We start from the raw sequence: 24,486 nt of genomic DNA, 5'->3' as shown, positions 1-24,486 counted from the left end.
TGGTACAAAAATACAAAAATATAATAACTTTATAGAGTTTGTAATAATTTCTTACACACTACACATTTTTAAGAACAAAAAACTTATATACGTGGTCACAGATACGATTCGATTTGAGTAGAAAAATATTTATCGACTAATTATTATGTATTAGGAATATTAGAATCTGTTACACTCTACGTTATAAAAATGTTACCCAAAATATAATGATCCTGTATATATTTTTTTTATGTTGTAAAGCAACGACCCGACGAAGGGCCAAGGAAGTATTCCAGATAGACATAAAAAATATCACTTCGTAAATGTATATTAACAAAAATAACCTATAATATCTTATAAAATAATAAATAAAATCTGTGGATGAAGTGTATTGAGTAAACAAAAACTTCATATGACACAAAAACATTTTCACATATATTACTTGGCAGTGGTATTGAGGATGAAATAATACATTATATAATTATGTCTAGAAACATATACAAACTATTTTGAAGTGTTTGGTAATAAAGCTACCGTTACAATCTTGATAGAGCCATACCCCGTTGTAGTAATATTACTCATAATAAAAGCACCGCATGTGCTGTTGGCTGGCTTTAGTTTATTAAACAGACAGACATTATAGTCTAGTTTAGTACTATTTAGTCGAATAGCAAGTATTTTAGTTGCAAAAAATTTAAAAGTTACAAGAACTTTAGTAGCATCAGTTACTTATGTCGCTTCAGTACTTGAAGAAGCGAATGCAATGACGGTAACTTTATTAACCACGGTAGTTTCAGTAATCACAGAAGTTTCAGTAATTGCAATAACTTCAATATTTGCAGTAATGGTGATTAATATCTTATCAATGTTACAAATGCAAAATTTTGTGAGAATTTTTTTTCACGCATAAATCACTGAATTAATTCAAATGGAACTTAGTACGTAGATATACATACTTTCAAACTTCTAAAAAGGAGGAGGTTCTCAATTGGACTGTATTGTTTTATGTATTTTACCTCAGAACTGTTTACTGGGACAACCAATTTCGATTAATTTAAATTTAATCAAGATCTGACAAGTACATTTCGTATTATATCTACTACGTATTTAATTGACTAATTTTTCGTCAACATATGTATAACTTGGCAATATAATTGAAGTTAGTTTATAAAATTCTCGTGTCATGGTGTTAAACATTGAACTCCTCCGAAACGGCTCGACCGATTTTAATAAAATTTTGTGGGCATATCGGGTAGGTCCGAGAATCGGCCAACATCTATTTTTCATTAACCCCCTTAAGTTATAAGGGGATTAAGCGGGTTAATAACATATATGGCAAAGAAACGTTTGCGGGGACAGCTAGTAAAATATATAATAGGTGCTCATGTTGCAAAAACTGAGTTAGTCGCTATCTACTTTGATACAGTATGTCCAGCATGTCTGAAATCTAGTACATCTATATTTTGTGCGTGTCTAGTAGTTTTAATACCTGCTAAGGGTTCATCGCGACGATGATATTGGCGAGTGCGGTACGCGCGTCACAGTAAGGAAAACAGTCTAAAACTTCACGCGCTCGACCGCTGTGTTCGCGTTGTAGAGCTTGTGTACGAGCGATGCCATCGCCTGCCAACACTGCTTCGTACAGCTGGAACAAATTATTTCATTATTATTATTATACGATTATTTGTTCACGATTTGTTAAGAATTTCGACCCCATTTAATTTCTTTTATGGTAATAATTGTACAATATATTGTAAAGGCTATATAAGTATTATGATATTATTTATTAATATTTTTAAGTAGATTCGTCGTAAGATTGCCGGTGTCGGCTGGATGAGGATTGCGGAAGACCGGGATGTGTGGCGCGAACTTGGGGAGGCCTATGTCCAGCAGTGGACTGCGTAAGGCTGAAGTGATGATAATGATGATGATAATGATATTAATATACTTTTGAATAAATTTTCTCAGATTTCGATATTTATCTTTTACTGCCTTTTACATAAGCGCATCAGTAGGATGAAATATAACCGTACGCGTGATGGTAAGCGGATATTATCGACTCTACCGCTGATCCTATCTGTCAGGAAGACGATAGTGCTTGGGAGCTAAATTATTTGGCGGTTATCTTCTTTGAGGTTATGTGACTTACTAAAAATTTAAGCATACGTTTTCTCTGCTCGGCCTCAATGATATACTTACAATAACGGCGGGAGAGCCGATACTGGTGATTCAGCATTTACTTGAAATTTCGCTTTAGAAGTCATTGAAATACAAGTTCAATTGCGGTAGTTTTCTGAGTTGTTGACTTAAATTTTAAGAACATAACAATTTTAATAGTGCGCTACTTTTCCTGAATAGTCCAAATGGTACATTAGTGCAAGGAACTACCAGGATCATTAAAAAAGTATATTAAATAGCCTAGCATCTGGATAATGAAACATATTATTATCATCATACTGGTAAGGTGGTACTGGTTCTACAATTGTACCCTCATCTAGATGTAAAGACATTTCACAATATCGTTTATTAATAGTAAGAAAAAACTTACCGCATGATAGTCAACATCGTGTACACTCTTCTTGCCAGCCTCTATATAAGAATACAGTTCAGGTCGAGCCTCTAAAGTGAAGGCTAGTGGCGCTCCCACTAATGAGAAGCTGGATGGTTCAGGACCTGTAAAGGCTTCTAAATCCAAAAACGCCTGCCATGCAAGAGCTAAGTGACATCCAAATAGATAACCCTGAAATTAAAAATATTAATGACTTACTTTCATACTAAAATAGTCAAAATATCGTAATAAAAAAAGGAGATTATTTTTCAAAACTATATAATATTTTTGATTATATTTGAATATATTATTTTTTGACTGGTTTCTAAAAAAAAATTCTTCGTCTAAATTGCAATAAACAATTCGTCAAGAACATATCTCGTATATATATACCTAGTCTTTATAACTATGTGTACATATATAAAATTGTTTTTTTATAGGATCGCATCAGAGCTTCTCTCCAGCGCAACTTTTAAGAATTTATTTCTTTCATGCTATGTGAAATATTTATTCGTACTTATTGTCTGACAGATCATTAATTATTTTAATAAAAGATCGACACTCAACAATGAAGCAGAATTAAAGATTAAGCTCGAAGTCTCCTTACAAGGAGATCTGACTTTCCCTCAAGCATAAAACTTGTAAAGAATTTTAAATTATTATAATTCAACGACGATAGGTATGCGCTTATTTGTGAGAACTTTACTTGTATTGAATTCTTTTCATTTATTACACGCGAATTTCATTTTTCATTTTTCGATTATCTGCTTTTAGTTAATTTTTATTTTCACTGCGTAAGTAACCCATGTTTAATATTGACTTAATATAATTTTTAATAAAGATCAACACGAAATAATACCGCTTTTAAATTTAATTATCAATTATTATAAAAGACAATGATAATCGGAGTGACTTATCGTAACAAGTTTTCTAGAAAATATGCTTAAAATCTATTACAAATATAATTGATCTTTATATCGATCACAAAGAAAGAATTGATTCTTTGTCTGTATTACTAGAACTCTAAACAATAAGAGGAAAGTTATTGCATTGTAATTAATAAACTAAACGTTACGGTTCAGTACTTTGTAATTATTTTTTATTTTCAAAGTTATATCATACAGAGTAAGTAAGTTTTAATTATAAGGTTAACATAGGCATAGTAACGAGAAACTTGTATATTATAAAGAGGAACTGCGTAGGTCATCAAGTATTCTATAACTATAAGCCAAATAATTACGTGTACTTCAAGCTTAATAATCTTCTTTATTCGTTTTAAACATAGAAAAATTCTAAAGACAAAGATAAATACACTGATATGAAACCATTCAAATATTATTCAATATTCAAATTGCACGCCAAAATTAAACAATAAAGGTATAACAAAATATGCAAATGTAAAAAAGGTAGCCTTATCACTAAAAGAGAGATCTCTTCGAGACAATCTCTGAGCAAAGAACATGAAGATACGGAAATATGATATACCAAAGATAAGTAATTAATATTTTTATAACAAAATAGTACTGATCATGATGATCTGAAGACCAGATAATTTATCTGACCTTGTAGTGCTGCTCACCTGAGTTTGTAGTGCTGGCTTGTGTCCGGCTAGTTTAAGAGCAGCAGAACAACTCTTTCCGAGTAAGGCACCAGCGGCTAGTACATGCCTTGCCGCCCATTCACGTCGAGCACAGCCTTCCACACCCGACATGGGCAGTGGAGACAGGATACAATCCCATTCTATAAGAGGATATAATTGCTTACCTTGATGATTATGATTGCTTAGCTTGATGTTTTAAATATATCTGTTTTCAATGTTTAGGTGTATTTAAAACTAAAGACACAAACAGAAAGTCGTTTCATATACATACTACAGCTATATGGAAACTTTTGAAGTAAGAGAAAGAATACTCAAGAATATTGACACTAAATTTATTACGTCTTTTGAAACGAACATAAAAAAATACAACTATTAGTATATAACCATTAGTTTTAGGAGAAAAAATTTAAAGTCTTATAAGTCATAGAAGGCAGAATGTAATCCCATTCCATAAGAGGATATATAGGTAATTGCATTACTTAATATTGAGTCTGTTAATCAAACACTACTACTTACTTAATATTGAGTATAGATACAAACAAAAGTGGCTCTACACATTGTCAAAATTTATGCAAAATAAGTAAAGTTAGAGAAAGCAATTTTTTCAAAACAATTGTCAGTCGATTGTCACGTATTTTGGATTCCAAAATCAAAAATTCAGTAACGTATAGCTTTAAAGAAGAAATTTGAAATTTAAAAGCAACTTCTTCATGGTCAAAGGTTTTACAAAACAGATGAAGACCAAAACGCAGTTGAATAATTTATTATCAATTCATTATCTTGACGTCAATGCTTACTGATGTTAATGATCAATGGCTTGAGACCTCGGGTTTAATCATACAGTTGAGAGCAGTAGCACTATTAGTATTCATAAAACTTAACAAGTATAGCCTATATGACATTTGTTTGACATTGTCAAATTCATGTACCATTTAAAATAATACGAGTTTCGTGCAATTTTAAATTTGTAAATTAAGTATTTTTCCCAGAACAATACAAAGTTACAAGTCATAATAAAGTTCTTGGTGTAATAAGAAAATTTTATTTTTCATCGATCAGCATCGGATTTAGCAGATCGAGGGTTATTGTGGACAGCGATATACAGAGAATCAATTAGTTTCATAAAATTACAGAGTGCAGTTGCGAACCAAACAAAACAAAGTCAATTCGCCTGGTCAGTTTATTTCAAATAAAATCGGATTTTATTTTAAAAACAAACAAAACACTATCTAGAAAAAGTTGTTATGTATACATCACGAAGCTGGCTTACTCTAACCCTAATACACTCACGATTGCCATCAAAGTCTACAGTACCATTCAAAATGATGAATGCATTTTCTATGATAGAAAGTCAATATGCATTATGTGTGTACTTTCTAAAAGTTAAATTTGACATTTTCTAAAAGTTAAATAATTAAGTTACTTCATCACATCAGCCTATCGCAGTCCACTAATGGACCTAGGCCTCCACAAGTTCGAGCCGAAATTGGCGTAAACTCATGTGTTTTGCCCATAGTCACCACGCTGGGCAGGCGGGTTGGTGACTGCAGGGTTGGCTTTGTCGCACCGAAGACGCTGCTGCCCGTCTTCGACCTGTGTATTTCAAAGCCAGTAGTTGGATGGTTATCCCGCCATCAGTCGGCCGATAAAATTACTTATATACTGTAAAGTAACTCGAACAATAAAAATTTTACCGCTTTCGACCGATGTAAATTGTTTTGATGAAGATTTACCTGTCAAGACAGGTTAGGCTGTTTTATATGTGCTGTAACGTACAGTGAGGCAAGTTATTTTAAAAGCAAAAGATTTTAACTGTATTGTTATGATTTTTATACTTGGAAGCGCGATGACCGCGATATATCTATACTAATATTATAAAGCATTTTGTTCTTTGTTCAAACGTCCTAATTTCAGGATCTACTGATACGAAATGAAATTTTTTTTTATGTTGAAAAGTACATTTACCGTGAAAGGCTATATAATGTTTTAGTAATTTCCTTAAATTAACGCGGAGGAACTGTGGAGTTTCCTCCGCGTTCTGCATTTATGTAACAGATTTCAATTTATTTTATTTTCATCATGTCATTACCATAATATTTTTTTGTAATATTAGTCCCTATTTCGATTTGTTTTCAACACAACGAAATTATCATAAAATCTGCATAGATATTCTTAATAAAGTGAAACGACTGTTTGTAACATACAAAATTTTAAGTACCTACACAAGTAAAATAATAGGGTCATCGTAACAGTTTTTGAGGTCCGCTGCATTTAAGTGATACCGGTTTTAAAGTTATCAGCCGTACCGGGACCGCGGGATCTTTTAATCTTAGTATAAAAAATATCTTTTGCCATTACGATACTTACGCCATGTCATAATAATTAGTAATGTGAGAAAACAAGTGAAGTTCGTAAAGTCTCGGCCATATGAAAGAATAGGAAGACCCTATGAAAAATTATATCAAAATTCTCAATATGAATTTTGTTTCTTAATCTTCTACTAAAAGCTCTTTAAATGGAATCTATTTTGTTTTATGTGCGTGGTGTTTAAATATATGGTCGGTCTTTTCGCGAAATATGACCGCAGTTTTATAGGTGACTTGAGTCATGATCGCTTTCTTGTCGCTTAGCTGTAAAATGCTCAAGGAAAATAGGGCTTTTGACGTTGAATTCCCGTTATTTGCAAACAATAAGTAAATGTATGCACCCAACTATTACATATTGAGATAACTATTATACGTACATATATACTTTTGTTATGTATTTGAACCTAAAAAAAAAATAATATAAATGAGACTAAAACACCTTTATGTAGGTAATTTAGCCTACTGTTTGAAAAAATAAAAATTAGCATTTACAAACACTTTAAACACTTCATATCAAATTCTATTCTTCCTTCAAATGTACCAAAATTAGATTTAAATTATAGATACTCAAAAGTAATGTCGCAGTAACGTGGCACATACTTCGCATATGACCAAGTTTCCGTATTGGAGCTACGCAAAACGTAATGCAGGTTAAACCTAATGAACTGGTATTGTCACCGATACATTTATGTATAGCAGTGACCACTCCTATCTGATGATATTATGAATTCAAAGCAGGTGCGCTTCGCCTGCGAATGGCATAGTTACTGACAGACAATATCAATTTTAAATAATTAAGGCTATCGAAATATTTTACATAGTTTTGTTCATTTGTACATTGAACTAGATTTTCATAACTTCATAGATGTTTAAAATACATACATCTATATCTTACAATTGCTTTGTGTATACGACTTTTGTTACGACACATTGATTTTATTAATTTTACAGAGACTATGTGTCGACATAACCAGATTTTTACTACATTTATATAACAGATATATATCGTTTAAAAATAATTAAAAGTCTGCCTTTTTACAACTGACAAAATAATCCTTGTATTAAATATTTGTTTAAGGTTATTTTCCCACTTTTATAAACATTAAATAATAACGGTCCCTCGACACTCCCTTGAATTACTCCCAAATCGAAACTGTAATTCGATCTTGTAAAGTGAGTTGTTTGCTGTATCGTGTTTTCGCGAGGTATGTAGGTTTAGGGCACAAGTTAAGTTTATTTAAAAATGTAACGGTAGCTATGCAATGTAAAAAATATCCACTAAGTACCGATGACTACGTACCGATATTATGTGTATAGTAAGGCTTTGAAATCTTATATTAACTAAAAAATAAGGTTTTATGAAACATGTATTGTGGCAAATTTGTATATAATTTCACGTTATCTCTGGATTTAGAATCATTCGCTTGCTATAAGGAGGAAAAATGTTTGACAGAATGACGTTTTTAAAACTTTTCTGGCTTAATATGCGCTTATACCTAGACAATGGTCTATAAATAATTAATACTACATGATTTTTATTTAATAACCGCTCTGGTGTAGTTGTGCGTGTCACCTAAAACACCGACGGGTTTGCCCGGTTTGATACCACTCGAGTTGGATGTTTGAATTTGTACAAATATTTATTTCCGGTTTTGATATCTGTCTTTGTGGATCTCCACACCGTGCCTTGGATAGCACGTAAAGCCGTCAGTGCCGGTTGTTCTTATAAATACCTGATCGTTACTCATAGTAGGGAACATATCCGCCAACCCGCAGTGGAGCAACGTGGTGGACTAAGCTCCAATCTTTCTCCTACATGGAGAAAGAGGGCTATGCCCAGCAGTGGAATGTTACAGACTGAATTAATTAAACTATTATATTAAATATTTTATTTAATTATTTACATATTTAATTAATTACACTTTTATAATATATAAATGTGTGGACTTAATTTGTATGCTGTTTTATGGATGTAGGGTCTTTTGATTTTACGGAAATGTATGGTACATTTCTAGTTCTAGTACCTATGGTTCTTTTATGGTTTATGTGACTTCCTAACGTACAAGGTCACTTTAAAACTTGACAAATTAATAAATCTTACAAGTCATGAAGTTGGTATAGTTAACGGATGTGAACAAGTTTGCTCATTAATAGTTATGCAAATATCAACTTAACCTATTTGCTCTTAAGCGCAAACATAGGTAGACGCAGTGTATAGTCATTAAGTTGATCATGAAATAAGTTTTAAGATGAAATTATCATTCATTTTATTAGCTTTTGGAAATTACATTGTGAGTACTTTTTATTTTTTTAACTGACTTCAAAATAAGGAAGAGATTCTCAATTCGACTGTATTTTTTTTTGTATGTCACCTAAGAACTTTTTACTGGGTGAACCGATTTCGATGATTTTTTTTTTTGTTCGAAAGGTGGTACTTGTCATGTGGTTCCATTAAAATTTAATCGAGAGCTGGCAAGTACTTTTTGAGTTATATCTAATAATACTTATTTAGTTGACTATTTTTTCTTCGACCTACGTTGTATTATATCACAATTATCACAAAGAACCTCCTCCTATTTTAGAAGTGGGTAAAGAGGAACAATACTTATATTTACTGATAATAATAAAATACTAAAAAAAACATATCTTTACGAAGATTATCATCAATCAGTATTTCTTTAGAATCACCGTAGTAAGTATTTTTTCAAACATACCCAAATTATAATTACATTATTTTCAAAGTAAAAATAAGCATGTGTATATAGGACATACCTGAGACGGCTTCCCTCTGTTCTTCTGGTAGAGGTCGTGAGGGGAGCGGGTTGTTCTGCTGGTCTCGATCTCCGAGGAATTCTGCCTCTACTAAATCTCGCACAGCTGACGACATTAACTCTACTAATTCTTGATTCCTGTTAATAAAGAAAAATGTCTCCAATACTTAGTCTGTATAAAGCTAAAGATTAAATAGGTTACAATATAAAATGACGCATTTTGTTATATAAAAGCGTAAGGTTGACTTTTCTGTGTTCTTTACGAGCATTATTGTTACGGTTTTTATTAGAATCTAAACTAATATTTTAACTATCAATCTTTAGCTATCGACGAATTAATATCGATTGTAGGACTAAAGGTTTCCATTAATCGATAAAATTGAACGTGTATCCCTTGATCTCGATAGTTCACATCGACTAGTATTTATACCGAAATAACTATCTTTGCTCGCAAACGAAAAAGAAAATGACTTTCAATACGAAGAGTCGACAAGTAAATACAACGTAACTTCACAAAAAAAAAAAAATAGTCAAGCTAATGCGCCTTTAGGTTTTAAAAAAAACATCGAAATCGACCCACCCGTCAAATCATCTGAGATAACATACATTTTTTTTTTTTATGTCACTAGGTCGGCAAACAAGCGTACGGCTCACCTGATGGTAAGCGATTACCGTAGCTTATAGACGCCTGCAACACCAGAAGCATCGCAAGCGCGTTGCCGACCCAATCTCCAATCCCCCCAGGAGCTCTGGTCACCTTACTCACCAACAGGAACACAATACTGCTTGAAAACAGTATTATTTAGCTGTGGTCTATACATAAAAAATACACCCGAATCGTGATCCTCCTCCTTTTTTGGAAGTCGGTTAAAAAATTGAAACAGACGACCATGTGTGTGTTTTAGATATGTATTTATTTATTTACCTATATATCCAATAATATGATGAAATTAAATATGGTCCTTATATATCGTTTTACGACACCCTATATTTGTTACGAAACTATTACGAAATGAGTTACCAAACCAACAACACTATCATAACAAAAATTGGTAAAATTAGCGAGAAAAAGTATTTGTTAGCAATAGTGCTAATTCAGTTTTGTCAGTGACTTCAATGCAACAATGTTATTAGCCGTGTCCCGCAATTTCACCCGTGTTAAAACGTATCTTATTAATTTAATCCGGCTCTCGCTACAATATAATGTACCCGTTTCACGTACATCGTTTCATTACAACATCTTTTCATACTCAAAATCATTCGAGTTTTAAGTATGTTGAGGAATACTCAGGCGATATTTTTGGAATGTTAATATTGATTTATATTAACTAGATTCTCATTATTTGGCAATCGGTATTTTCTATGAGACAATGCACTCGATTCTTAGCGATGATCAGCGAAAGAAAATTTGGCACTCTTTCACATTTCACAAGTTTGAACTCACTTGGAAACCGGTTACCTTTATGTACAAACCCGCTATGTTTAATTTCAATTTACTTACCAAAAATAATCTTGGTTCCTTTCAATGTACTGTATTGTATGCAATACTTGCTTATGGTATCTGTTTGTTTTCATGTTTGTTATGATCATTATTTTTTTTGCAAGCTAATGTGATATGAACATATTGAATAACTAAATATAATTTTAAAAAATTATAACAAAATTATTGTTTCGTTTGTTTTCAATTCTAATAAAATCGTTTAGCAGCCTATGATCATTATTTTAATGGTTCCTTCACCCATTAGTATCGTATTATTGCTTATTTAAAAACTTTGAATTGAGGTAGACTTAGGCTTTTTTTTTAAGTATGTTTGGCTATGGAACAAAAATTTAACGACCGTCAAAATGATTCCTGTAGTTTGTTTAAGTGTGTATTAAATAAATAAATATTTATAACATACACAATACGGTCGTCTGTTCCTACAGTAATGCATCTTAAATGCTTGTGTTACAGGTCACAGCCTGCTGATATTACTACATTTTTTTTCGATAAATACATACAAATAATATTAAATAATAATCGAATAAATCGATAATTATATATAAATAAATACATGTAACACACACACACTCAGGGCAGAAATAGAATTCACAACTTAACTGCACCAATGAGCACTAGCTCATTTATATAGTATTGCGTTTAAAATATCTTTATATTTTCCTGACTTTTTTTTTTGTTAATTCGATATTTAATTTAGCGAGCTTTATTTTTAGTAGGAGTAAGTAGAAGTTATTTAAGTATTATCAAGTTATAAATTATATTTAATGTTTATAAATTCTATAATATAAACTACTTTATAGATGAAATGAGGTTAATACTGTTTTCTTATGATAATATCATTCATAACATTTTATATAGTTGTGTAATAAGCTCGTTTTAATGTTATCATATTACAAAATAGTGTCGTTTGACATAATATCGATACGGAAAACGGCTTCGGTGTCATCTGTTGGTTTATTTTTCAAGTGTTTTAGAATTTATGTATCAAGAATTATAGAAGTCATAGTTCGTTGGACCTTAGCCTATGTGACTTTTAAAGAAATTCGAGTAAAAGGTTTAGCCGAGTTCAGGAAGAAATCATATTTTGATATATTAAAGAGCGTCATGTTTTTAGTATTTCACAAAGTATATTCTGTGATGTGTCAAGGAAAATTGATAAGTTCTTTAGAAATTTGTTCCTTTAAATGAGATATACGTTATAAGTCGTAATCGATTTAAATACTTAATATATTATAAATTGAGTATAGAGTATATATATACTCTATACAATATACTCAATCTAGCTCTATAAATATATATATAAAGCTAGATTGACCTATTTATACCGAAATTCATTACGTTACCGATGCAAAAAAAATGAAAGTTGTAATCGTAATCATGAACGAAGTAGCAACTATATAAAACGTACACAATTTAACATTTTTCATACAAAAAAACAATATACAAAAACAGATTACAAAATAGTATTCAAACAATTTGAGCCAAACAAAAGAATGATTAAAATTAAGCAAAAAGTTACGCAACCAAAATCTCAGGCACAAGTTGCGAACAAGCCTATAAAGCGAGTATGATCTCTATCGTAATAAACGACCACTAATTGATCGTGCATTTTCGTACGCGTTGACCTTTAGGTCAACAAACTTACCGTTATGACAATTTCAACAATTCAGATACTACAGTATGCACACCTACGAGTTATTAAAAAACCCGGTCAAGTGCGTCAAGGAAAATTCCCTGCAATGAATTTGACATACAAAAACATACGAACGTTTGAAAGGTAGCTACGGTAAAAGTCGACAGAATTTGTGATTGCCACTTCGATTTCATTTTTTTTTTAATGTACTAATGTGAAATGCTTGTTAGTGTCCAGTCTCTGTACACAGAAAACAAAGCGTTGTCTGAAAATAAGAATCAAGCATAAGTCCTAATAATTGTTTATTCGCAAACGAAAAAAAAAAAAAACTACTTTAAATACATCGACAAGTAATACAACAAAATAGCCATGTAAATGCGCGTCATCAAAGATTACTCAAAAAGTAGTCATCAGATCTCGAATAAATTTAAAAGGAACCACACGACAACCATTAGATTTCGTTTAAAACAAGAATCATCAAAATCGGTACATCTAGTGAAAGTATACAACGTAAGTCGACGAAAAAAAATATTCAAGTAAATACGCATTATTACATATAATTCGAAAGGTACTTGTTACATTTCAATTAAATTTAAAAGACACCACATGACAAGCAAACTTTGTATATTAAAAGGAAAAACATTGATTCTGTTGGAGAAGATTAACTCTGTTATCGTTTTTGTAGATTTGTTGGTTCAACTACTGAGGTCAGGAATATAAATTTATTTTATTGAACTATTTCTCGGGTTCGATCCCCATGACAAACATTTGTATTGGCCATACAGGTGTTTGCCGTAGTCTAGGTTTTTGTGCAGTCCTTGTGGGTCTCCCCACCGTGCCTCGGAGAACACGTTAAGCCGTCGGTCCCGGTTGTTATCTTATACACCTATAGTAGATAGTGATCGTTACTCATAGTAGGGAATGTATCCGCCAACCCGCATTGGAACAGCGTGGTGGATTAAGCTCTGATCCTTCTCCTACATAGGGAAAGAGGCCTATGTGCAGTAGTGGGATATTACAGGCTGAAGCAGAACTATTTTTAGTAATAGTCCTATAACAAATATTTTAATTAATAAATCCCTGAGAATTATTATACAAATAAAAGCTCTATTCCCGTATTTTTTTTTTTCATTATATTGCTCTTCAGAATTAACATCAATTATTTTTAAAAATAAACTATAGATATAAAAACATTTACATAAAACAAAGTATCATACGTAATAAACGTGTACGTATTATTAACATTTACGATAGAAAGTATCATAACATTTTATAACAATCATTATTAAAAAATTTCTTTTTATAGTATCGACTTGTATGAGTCGAAAATAAAGACCGTAAACTCTTGTTTTAGCATCGTAATCTAAAATAAAAGAAAGCGCGGATAAAAATAAAATAATGCAATATCTTATTAAAATTAGATAGAGTAAGAAAGTTCTCAACAAAACTAAAATGTTCGTTTAATATTTTAAAAATAACTTTAAAACTTATTCAATCAAGCAAAAAATAATGCAATAAAAAACGAGGAATCAACAAATTTTAGGAAAACCAAGTTAGAACAAAAAAACAATATTGATTACATTACAACATTTCAGAAAGGTAGACAAAATTACAACAAGCGCATAATACAAAATATATTTAAGTCAGCCTTAATTCATAATACATCATTAAATTATAAAAGCCGCGGTCTTAATGCTAAAAAGCATTATCTACCAGCAAACCAAATTTATTAAAATACATATTAATGAAACACTTCCACCTATTATCTAGACATATATTTTAGTGAGCACAAAACTATAGAACAGTTGGACCAATTGTAGTTGGATTTTATTTAAGTTTTCAAATAGCTTGTAGAAGACGATTCTAATGAAAGAAAAAATTGCGCAAAGCAAATTCAAAAAACCTAAGGATTATTTAAACTTTACATCACATGACAAGATAGCGGCAGCCTCTGTTGGGTCAGCTAGTACATTAATATAAAATTTAACACGTAATTTTCTATTTGGTTGTAACACTGCGTCCAGCGCAGTCCAAACATAACGCGTTGCTTCAAACAATGTCGCGTTTATCATTCTCACTTGCTAGTAGGTAGAAACCCACTTTCGAGTGACATCGAGGGAAAAGAAACGTATTTTTTAAGTGAATCTTTTCAATCTTTTTAAAATTAATAAGCACACTTAATTGTATTGAATTTCGAAGAATTACATGTCATTAACACTAAAGTAAAACGCTCTTTTAGCGATGAGACATCATATTTTGCACATTTTAATTTTCTCTTCTTTAATATTTTTACCATAATACAGAATATTTTTCTAGTATTAAATTTTTGATCACATCGTTTATCGTCCTATTATATTACAGTATTAAATTCGACCAACATTTTCAATTAAATGTGAAAAACGAAACTTTAAGAAAACAATTAATGAATTTTATTAAAATCATCATTACAGCCTATACAGTCCACTGCTGGACATAGGCCTCCACAAGTTGACGCCAAAAATAACGTGAACTCATGTGTTTTACCCATAGTCACCACGCTGGGCAGGCGGGTTGGTGACCGCAGTACTGGCTTTGTCGCACCGAAGACGCTGCTGCCCGTCTTCGGCCTGTGTATTTCAAAGCCAGCAGTTGGATGGTTATCCCGCCATCGGTCGGCTTCTTAAGTTCCAAGGTGGTTGTGGAACCTTGTTATCCCTTAGTCGCCTCTTACGACACCCACGGGAAGAGAGGGGGTGGCTAAATTCTTTAGTGCCGTAGCCACACAGCACGGCTTATTAAAATGTATAATATAAAATAAATTTGACATAGATAGATCTTAGCCATAACGCACAAATATAAGAGGGGAGGCCCCGTTTAAAATATAAGTAAAAAAGTGTGCATAATGCAAAATATAATAAAGTAGAAGACGAAGGATTCTAAGAAAACGGTACGTTCACAGATAACCACAAGATTGAAAGAGGAACCACATGCCCATTCGTTTCATAACAACGATTTATAGAAACATCGCAAAAATAGAGACGCAAAATGACCTAGGAGTGGGAAGGAGGTCCAAGAAATATTTAGTGTGATAAAAAATACGAAGTGAATACACGTGTTGGAATGACAAAAATGCTAAAGGACATCCTCGGCGAGTCAGTCGCCATGTTGACTCTAACCCAGTGACCTTCAACCTCAAACCTGCACCATCCGTTACACTCGCGTGTAAAACCTTGCCGTCATTGACACACCACAGTAATTGATATTTCTGTATTCATGAAACAATTATACATTCATAAGCGTAATTACAAAACAATTATATTAAAATAAGTATCGTACTATCAGTTGTGTGTTGAAGTAAAATCACAAGTACAGATCCACGTTACCCTTGGATAAATCTTACAGTTTTATTACAAAATGTATGCTGTTTTCAATCATATCTTTTAGTTAAAAATTATAGTTAATTTTTTTTAAATATTGTCTTATTTTATTTCCTTGTTTGTTTTATTTTATACTTTAGATGTCCGTAATACGTAGCTACTATTGCTTCTAATATACTATAAGTTCAGAACACGTATTTTTATTGTCTGTTTGTAATATAGTAAAAAAAAGATAATGAAATATAAACAGTTAAAAAAATCCGCTTAGATTTAACGCTACATATTTTTAGAATAAAACCCGTGAAACTGTTCTTTTTAATTTTTAACGATATTTTGATTATTAACGATATTTTGATTTATAATTATTTGATAATTGCTGACCCAAAAGATGCTGCCGCTATCTTGTCATGTGATGTCAAATGCGTAAAGTTTAAATAATCCTTAGGTTTTTTGACTTTGCTTTGCGCAACTTTTTCTTTCATTAGAATCTTCTACAAGCTATTTGAAAACTTAAATAAAATCCAACTACAATTGGTCCAACTGTTCTATAGTTTTGTGCTTTACAGCGCTCTGTAAGAATTTGTAACGTATCATCATATTGTTTCAAAGATAGCCCTGAGACAGAAAAGCAGACAGCGGAGTTTTTGTCATCCGTCAATGGAGATTTAGATTCGGAACTATTGATAAACTATCAATAACAAAACCTTCAAGCTGAGAAGGAAACCGAATAAAATTACAATTAACATTTCAAGCACACTATAAAATAAAATGGAAAACCGTAAACAAATACGTATATGAAAATCCCTTGCAAAAAATACCAATGGAACGCCCCAATCCATTATAGTACAGTCTATGAATATTGAATGAGTAACCGTGACTACACTGTTAAATTGAAGAGCACGCGGATGTTACATGATCGTATGGACAACTAGTCAAGCAAATAACTTTCACTCGTTGCACAGTTTTATACGGTTAATAGGGTAGGACAGGTGTAATGGGTTGAAAGTAATAAATGCAAATTGAGCTTTTAAATATAATTGTGCGCAAACAGGATAACGTAACATAGGCGTGGTTAAATTTTCCTATGAATAGTTTGATATACCTACCTAGTCTTGAAATTTTTTCTATCAGTTACGTATGTAGGTGTGATATTAATCAGACATAAACGCTTAATTTTCAAATTAATCTGTATGTCATATGAATATAGACTTAAATGGTACATCAAAATTTATCCCTGAAGTGGTCAAAGGATAAAACTAAGTATATGATTTTGTAAAATAAATTTCATTTAAAAAAATCTATACCAATCAACGAGACCGATTCCGTTGAACACATATATTTATAATTAAAACCCATTACTCGTCTAAATTTCATTTTCATTAATTTCCATTCAATTCCGAAAACTTAAAGTATACATTTGTTAATAACAATAAACTATTAACTAATTAATTAATTGACAATAAATCTTTCATAATTATTCTGTACCTCAATAAAAACATTTTATTTTTTTCATTCATTCATTCAGCTTAATGGCATCCAACAGTGCCAAACTAGCACAGATGATTTCGCCAATGTCACGTAGAATGGAGAAGACACGAAGGAGATTAATCGGTGCGGTTGAGAATACGACATCAATAGACTATTGAAGGTCGTAGTAATAGTAGGTATTTAATAGTTAGCCCGTAACCTAAAACGACACAAACATACAGAGTACAACAAACACATCCAAACATTGTTAGTAATCTATGTATAGTTAAGTAATGTTAGAACCATCAACAAATATTTACAGTTTAATTTTATTTCGTTTAATATATTTACATAAGAAGGGACAAAAAGGACTAAACACGAGCATTAGCAGACATTCAATATTTACAGGACGGGGGATTTTGCAAGGAAGGACATCATAGATGGGACAAACGAGTTTTGGACAGTTGAAAAGGATATGGGATGGTGTACCTTCGTGTAGGCCACATTCACACAGGGAATGATCACGCACCCTAATCTTAGCCAGATGAACTGGATTTTATTTTTTTGTTTTAAGTATCAAATTCAGACATCGTAGAAAAGGCAAGTAATATTATATTATACTAGCTGACCCAGCAAACGTTGTTTTGTCATATATTTTATTAACCTTCTCAATCCCCCCCCCCTATAACTCAGGGGAACGAAAAATAGATGTTGGCCGATTCTCAGACCTACCCGATATGCCCACAAAATTTCGTAATATTTTATTAACCCTCTTAAACTTCCCCCTCCCCCTTATAACTTAGGGGTATGAAAAATAGATGTTGTTCGATTCTCAGACCTACCCGATATGCACACAAAACTATGAGAATCAGTCAAGCCGTTTCGGAGGAGTTTAACTACAAACACCGCGACACGAGAATTTGATATATTAAATATATAATAGTATTTATGTATGTTCTAAAGGCAATTTAACATTCAACTACTACTACTAATTTTACGTTTGACTCATGCATACATGTATGTACGTAAATACACATCATTGCAAACTAAGCCCAAAACAAACCATGCTTAAAATATATATATTTTTTATAACGACCTACAATGCATTTTTTCATTTCTGTTTTATGACGTGACAGTAGAAATATTTATGTGTGTCAATTTGTCACTTTAAAAAAGTTTACTACACAATAATTGCTTAACCGTCAATGGTTCACCAAACAAATGTCATTTGTATTTTATTGGCCAACGTAGTTTCATTACAGCTGTAATATAGATATACAAAAGACGACAAAGTTATAAACAAAATTAGTAACTATGTCTGTCTGTCTGTCGATCATATTAGCGTTTTCCATACAGTAAGCTTTTGAAACAACTATTGTAAGAAATACGTTACGGACTAAAAATAATAAACAGAGCAAGATATTGACAGAAAGCATATTTAAGATTAGCTAAAACTTTGCCTAAAGACTGCTTGGAAGAGACGAGTAAAACAATAAATGTTCCTAACATAACATGTGCTGTTACGATGTTTAATAAAATTAAACGATATTTTTTTTAATTTATAAAGTTATTATAAATTAATGTTTTAGTATCATACGTTTCTAGTTTATACTACTAGGTCTGCAAACAAGCGTACGACTTACCTGATGGCAAGCGATTACCATAGCCTATGGGACGCCTGCAATTCTACAATCATCGCAAGCGCGTTGCCGACCCTACCCCTAACCCTCCCCAGGAGCTCTGGTCGCCTTACTCACCACAGGAACACAACACTGCTTGACAGCAGTATTATTTATCTGTAATATGTAAGGACGAGGTACTTCCCCAGTCCAGCTGCTCCAGATTTTGAGCAGGACTTTTCTTGCTGTGCCCTACCACAGTTCAAAACCGCCTATTAGATATGTTGCAACTTGAAGATTGAACTCCATGTTTTGTTACAATTGTATCAGTGTAAACAAGCGTAAACGATTAAATAACAACTCAAGGCAATGAAATACAATAAACAGTTCAATGCTCTTAAAATATTTTTATTCTGAACAATTACCCTAAATAAAAATTCTTAAGAGCTTACTTAAGAGCTTACCTTTAAGTCTTACTTATTATTCCATCATTCACGAAGTTATTACGAGTATCATTGTGTTAGTAATATAAGTGAATTTTATTAGTATCATAAGTGTATTTAAAATTTCTTATAAATGAAATCGAAATCCACACGGGCGAAGTTACGGGCATAGATATTTTATATCATTGTATGGTTGGTTGGTTCTTTATTAAATGTTGTGAAATAATCGCGTTACTACGTGAAAAATACGAATGTTATATCAATCAGAGGGAAAACGTATAAGTAAATGAATTAGAAATTATAGTTACCAAAAAAGAGATATATTATGTATAATTTTTTATTTTATATATAGTGACAACATAGAAATATAAAAGATATTTAAAGACATGTAATAATTAATAAATAATAAAGATACATAAAAGATAAATAATATGTTGTAAATGTGTATGATATTATTTAATTTATTACTAATAATTTATATTTAAGTAGGCTACATATAATATGATAAATACTCATTAATTAGGATACTTTCGTGGTTTAACCCATAAAAATTATTTAAGCTTGTGGATTATATAACATTGTTGGTCACTATTCAGAAAACGCAAACATACTTTTTCGCTCAAATAAGTAAAAGTTGAATACAATTTTTAAGAAAACAAAGTTCACGTAAAGGTAAAGTGAAATGCGACGGGTATTTCCCAAGTATTCGTAAGATAATATGTTATTAATGTTTTCCGTACACGCCTCGCGGTGTTGTGTAAAAAATTACCTTATTTGTTTATAAATATTTACTACATTTGCAAATGGAGATTATCTGTATACTTAATGTAATGATTTGTATGATATTAAGTTTACTAAAGTAACCAGCATTCATGGACAAAACTAATATCCAATATCATGATCATACTATGCTTGTCCTAAAGACGATAACTTAGATAAATGTTGTTTTAAAATTTATCCCCAATAGGGAAAGGCAAAGGACTATAATCCATACAGCCTAGTTTGAATTTGTAAGTTTCGTTCTGATATATCAAAAGGCCGAAGCCAAGTCTGAAGTAACTTGATTTTTCTTCTGCTTAGATAAATGACTTCAGTTGACGGTGTTTTTTTTTTTAATTATTTAGGTTGAAGTTAGGTTTCACGTTATGTTTTCCGAACAAACTCTGCGATCAGGGTCAGCATAGTCAAATAGCACAATTTAATCTATTATGCTACATTGATGCACACTGAATACGAATTAATCTGCCATGGTTATGTGGTCATGATAAAGTGTTTTTGTTTTCCTCTTAGTTGGGGACAATTCTCAAAATTTTATAAATTGGTGCTAATTTCACGCAGTGTGTAAAAGGACTACTGCTTAGAAGCATTTTTTGCTATTAAAGTGAAGAGTTTGAACCTTATCAGCTATTCCAATGCTGTTCCAATGCCAAGATTCCTCTTGAGATAAATAGAATTCTTCGGGATTTGTTTATTTATCGCCGAGTACGAGAAGAGTTTTAAATCAATTAAGTACAAACCTCTAAAACTATTGTATAAAAAGTTTTCTTACCTCAAGTTAGCGAGTTCAGTACAGGAGTTAGCGAGGAGATAGTCCCCGCTAAGCAAGGCGATCTTGTTTCCAAACAGCATGTCATCTGGTTCGCCAGCCAGAACTTGCCTCACATTCATGTTGACCAACCCCTTGTGAACGAGGTGAGAAGTACGGATCATCTCTGCTACTTCGGCTAGCGCGCGTTGGCTAAACAGAAATTGTTTTTTTTTTTTTTTCCTGGAATGGTAACTTCTGATTCCCAGTGAAGTTCTGATTTCCAGAAAATTCGCGTATTTGACGTTCAAATCGTTTTTTTTTTTAAATCTTTTACTTTTCGTAATTAAAGAATAGATTAAATTTTACGCAGTATTCGACGGATTTTTTTTATCATAGAAAAAAAAAGAGTTTCGTTAGCGTTAGTTAGAGTAATTCTGTAATAAAGAATAAAAGCTAAAATTCGTTACTATGAAAATAATGACTTAAATACTAAATCTATTGCCAATATGATATATTGCCAGATATGACCTATATTTGGTGATAAAATAGAAAAATTATGTACCCGAAAACATTAAAATAGTACCTGTGCAAAACTCCAGCTGCTTTGTCTTGTTCCATGTCAGGTATCTCAGGGCTGTGACCCGCCGCCTTCGACACCAGTAGAACGATGAGACCCCAAGCTTGCATGTTGTTTTTTCCATTGTAGAGCAGGTTCCTAAGACATTATTTACTTATAAAATACTTAAGGAAATACTTATGTCCAAAAAGGTACTATCGCCGTGTTTGTCGTGCGATACGGTGCCTTCCAAACAAAAGGACAGTCCATTCCTCCGGTATGCATGAATTCATGTAAAATATTGCAGTCGAAAGAAATATAAACAGACGGGGCCACATAAGGAGTATAAACAGATGAAATAAACTTTTGTTAGAGGGGAGGGAGGTATTATATTCTTAAAGTATTACACCACACCGCCTCCGTCCAGCGTGGTGACTATGGGCAATACACATGAGTTCACGCAATTTTGGCGCGAACTTGTGGAAGCCTATGTCCAGCGGTGGACTGCAATAGGCTGAAGTGATGATGATGATGATGAAGTATTACACGTCTTTATAAGTATGATGTTATGAAGGTTTTAGTTTTAAAACAACATTTCAAGGATACTTTTCGTAATGTAGTAGTTTTATAGACTGCGACAGAGATTGCACCTAACCTCTTTTAGCAATCACGCTCGGTCGATTATGTTTTATAAGGTGATTAAAGTTTGAATAATTATGGTAATCTTAATACTAACTGACTTTGTTTTATGTTTTTTTGCATATTAGTTTCTTGTGTAAGATAAATGAGCTAATGTATTCTTTTGAAAGTGCACCTCAGTATCATAAAAAAACAACAGCATTTGATCATCGCTCACATACGATGTGTTGCTCATAAAAAACCATTTAGTCTATATATATAAAAATGAATGTTTGTTTGTATGTCATTTATAGAATCGTAAACTATCAATTTTTTGATCATGCCATAATCTTCAGCAAAGTGTTATGCATGAGCCCACAAAGGTTTCTGAGTTGGTACGATAAAAAGCGCGCAGGGTACAGCTAGTTTTAAATAAATTATGACTTTGCGCTAAATATTATACAAAATTATTAACACGTATAACGAATAGGTAATTTTTAAAAGTATGTGTAGGTATACACTATGTAATATGTAGATTGATAACCTCATAGGTTTTCTATTTTAATTTTATAGATTAATTTAGTAATCGTTTATGGTCATAGATTCAATGATGCAAAGCAGATAATTATCTGTGGTAAATTGCACTCGGTGTCATCACTATGCAATAAGCCCTTAGAAAAACATTACCGAGGTAATACGCTTGAAAGAAGTTTTGACAATAACAATAAATTAATATTGTTTAGCTTACGGTTTGTAGACTTTAGATTCAAAAACTTATGAAGACTATATTTTATAGAATCTATTAAATTTTAAGTTGTGAAATCATTAAAAATAGTTTAGCTAAAATTTGGGCTTTATGATACATTACATACCTCCTTTAATAATTAAACTGTTAACATAACTATTTTCTTGTTGGAATAAAAAAAATACATCAAATTTTATTCTGTCATATATATTTTCCAAATTGACTGTAAATATTATAGCATTTTGCTATTAACTTAGTCCGGTCAGGATTAAGCAGTTTTTAACCGACGTCCGAAAAAGGAGGAGGTTCTCAATTCGACTGTATTTTTTTATGTATGTTATTTCAGAACTTTTGACTGGGTGGAGCGATTTCGACAAATTTTCTTTTGATCGAAAGGTGGTGTGTGTCATTTGGTCCCATTTAAATTTATTTGAGATCTAACAACAACTTTTCGAGTTATATCTAATAATGCGTTTTTACTTGACGCCTTTTTCGTCGACCTACGTTGTATTATACCACATAACTTTCTACTGGGTGTACCGATTTTGATATTTCTTTTTTGATAATTCTTTTTTTTTATTGGAAAGGAGATATCCCTAGTTTTGTACCATGATAAGGAAACCAGGATCTGATGATGGGATCCCGGAGAAATCGAGGGAAACTCTCGAAAATCCGCATAACTTTTTACTGGGTGTACCGATTTTAATAATTTTTAATTTAATCGAAAGCTGATGTTTTTCATGTGGTCACATATCAATTTTATTGAGATCTGATAACTACTTTTTGAGTAATCTTTGATAACGCGTAGTTACTTGACTATTTTTTCGTCGATCTACGTTGTATTACTCGTCGATGTAATTGAAGTCGGTTGTTTTTTCGTTTGCGAGCAAACACAATTATTTAATAATAAAGCTATTTGTTAATTCGATCTCATTTCCGATTTTATAGATAAATTAGAAATAAAATCCTTTCACTTAATGTTAATAGTTGAGGTGATTTATGGAACTGATCGGTATCAGTCATTCATACCCGTTTCATAGTTACGAAACGCAATTAATTACATATTATGTAGGTAGTAGCCTATAGCTAGTTTTAACGTTACAGCAAACTCAATTTCTAGTATAGCAAATCTTATTTTGGGAGTTAAAAAAATTATTAACATGTATGACAGTAAACAAAAACTATTAAATAAACGGATAAAAGAAAGACGCAAACAAACGAAATTTAAAATTTACTAGTTAAGCGATAGAGAGCGTAGCTACAAATTTTTTAAGTGGTACTTTTACCTTTTTTCAGACAAAATATTATGATTTAAACTTAGTGACAGTAAAAAAGTGTAAAAGAGTTAGTTGAATCTTAAATTTTAATAAATAAAGTTAACAACTTAAGGTAAATGTTTACTAACTTAGCTGTTTTCAAAAGTGGATGATTGCTTCCAACGAGTTTTCGTAAGTGCAGAGCGACATTAGCGATTTCGTCACTAAGAACCCAGCGCAAGCTGAGGAAAGAGGTTGGGTAACCAACGATCTTCTCAGCCTCGCTCACTGCCCTGTTCCAATCTGGTTTTGTGTTTTGTTGTGCAACTGCACATCGCGTACTGCTTGTGCTCACTTCCCGCCCTATACAAGGTCCAAATTTCGCAACCAGTGCGCTTGATTGGCAAACTTTCACCAAATCGTACCTAATCGCACATCTCAATCGACTTAAACTCATTTTAAAAACCACAAATACCAAACAATCACAGATAAATTCGAAT

General features: G+C 32.1%; 1 protein-coding gene across 1 annotated transcript; it reads right to left on the bottom strand.

Moving 5' to 3' along the window:
- Window positions 1-1,438: 1,438 nt before the first annotated feature.
- LOC123654585 (all trans-polyprenyl-diphosphate synthase PDSS2) lies at window positions 1,439-24,443 on the bottom strand. Its single transcript, XM_045590482.1, has 7 exons — window positions 24,136-24,443; window positions 21,395-21,526; window positions 20,833-21,021; window positions 9,266-9,402; window positions 4,107-4,267; window positions 2,528-2,719; window positions 1,439-1,624 (listed from the first exon to the last, which is right to left on the bottom strand). Exons 1-7 carry the CDS (start codon window positions 24,441-24,443, stop codon window positions 1,472-1,474), a joined length of 1,272 nt encoding a protein of 423 aa, XP_045446438.1. The 3' UTR covers window positions 1,439-1,471.
- Between the last annotated feature and the right edge of the window lie 43 nt (window positions 24,444-24,486).

Source organism: Melitaea cinxia, chromosome 6 (genome assembly GCF_905220565.1).
Source record: "Melitaea cinxia chromosome 6, ilMelCinx1.1, whole genome shotgun sequence".
NCBI lineage: Eukaryota > Metazoa > Arthropoda > Insecta > Lepidoptera > Nymphalidae > Melitaea > Melitaea cinxia.
The sequence above is the reverse complement of the archived record's forward strand: the minus strand, read 5'-3'. Positions and strand labels throughout refer to the sequence as shown.

Bases quoted from the DNA above. Each gene is read 5' to 3' on its own strand.
- LOC123654585 (XM_045590482.1), bottom strand. From the start codon at position 24,443: ATGAGTTTAAGTCGATTGAGATGTGCGATTAGGTACGATTTGGTGAAA. The intron at 21,527-24,135 runs GTTAGTAAACAT...ATAATGTCTTAG, and splicing joins CCACTTTTGAAAACAGCTAA to GAACCTGCTCTACAATGGAA. The intron at 2,720-4,106 runs GTGAGCAGCACT...TTTTAATTTCAG, and splicing joins AGCCAGCACTACAAACTCAG to GGTTATCTATTTGGATGTCA.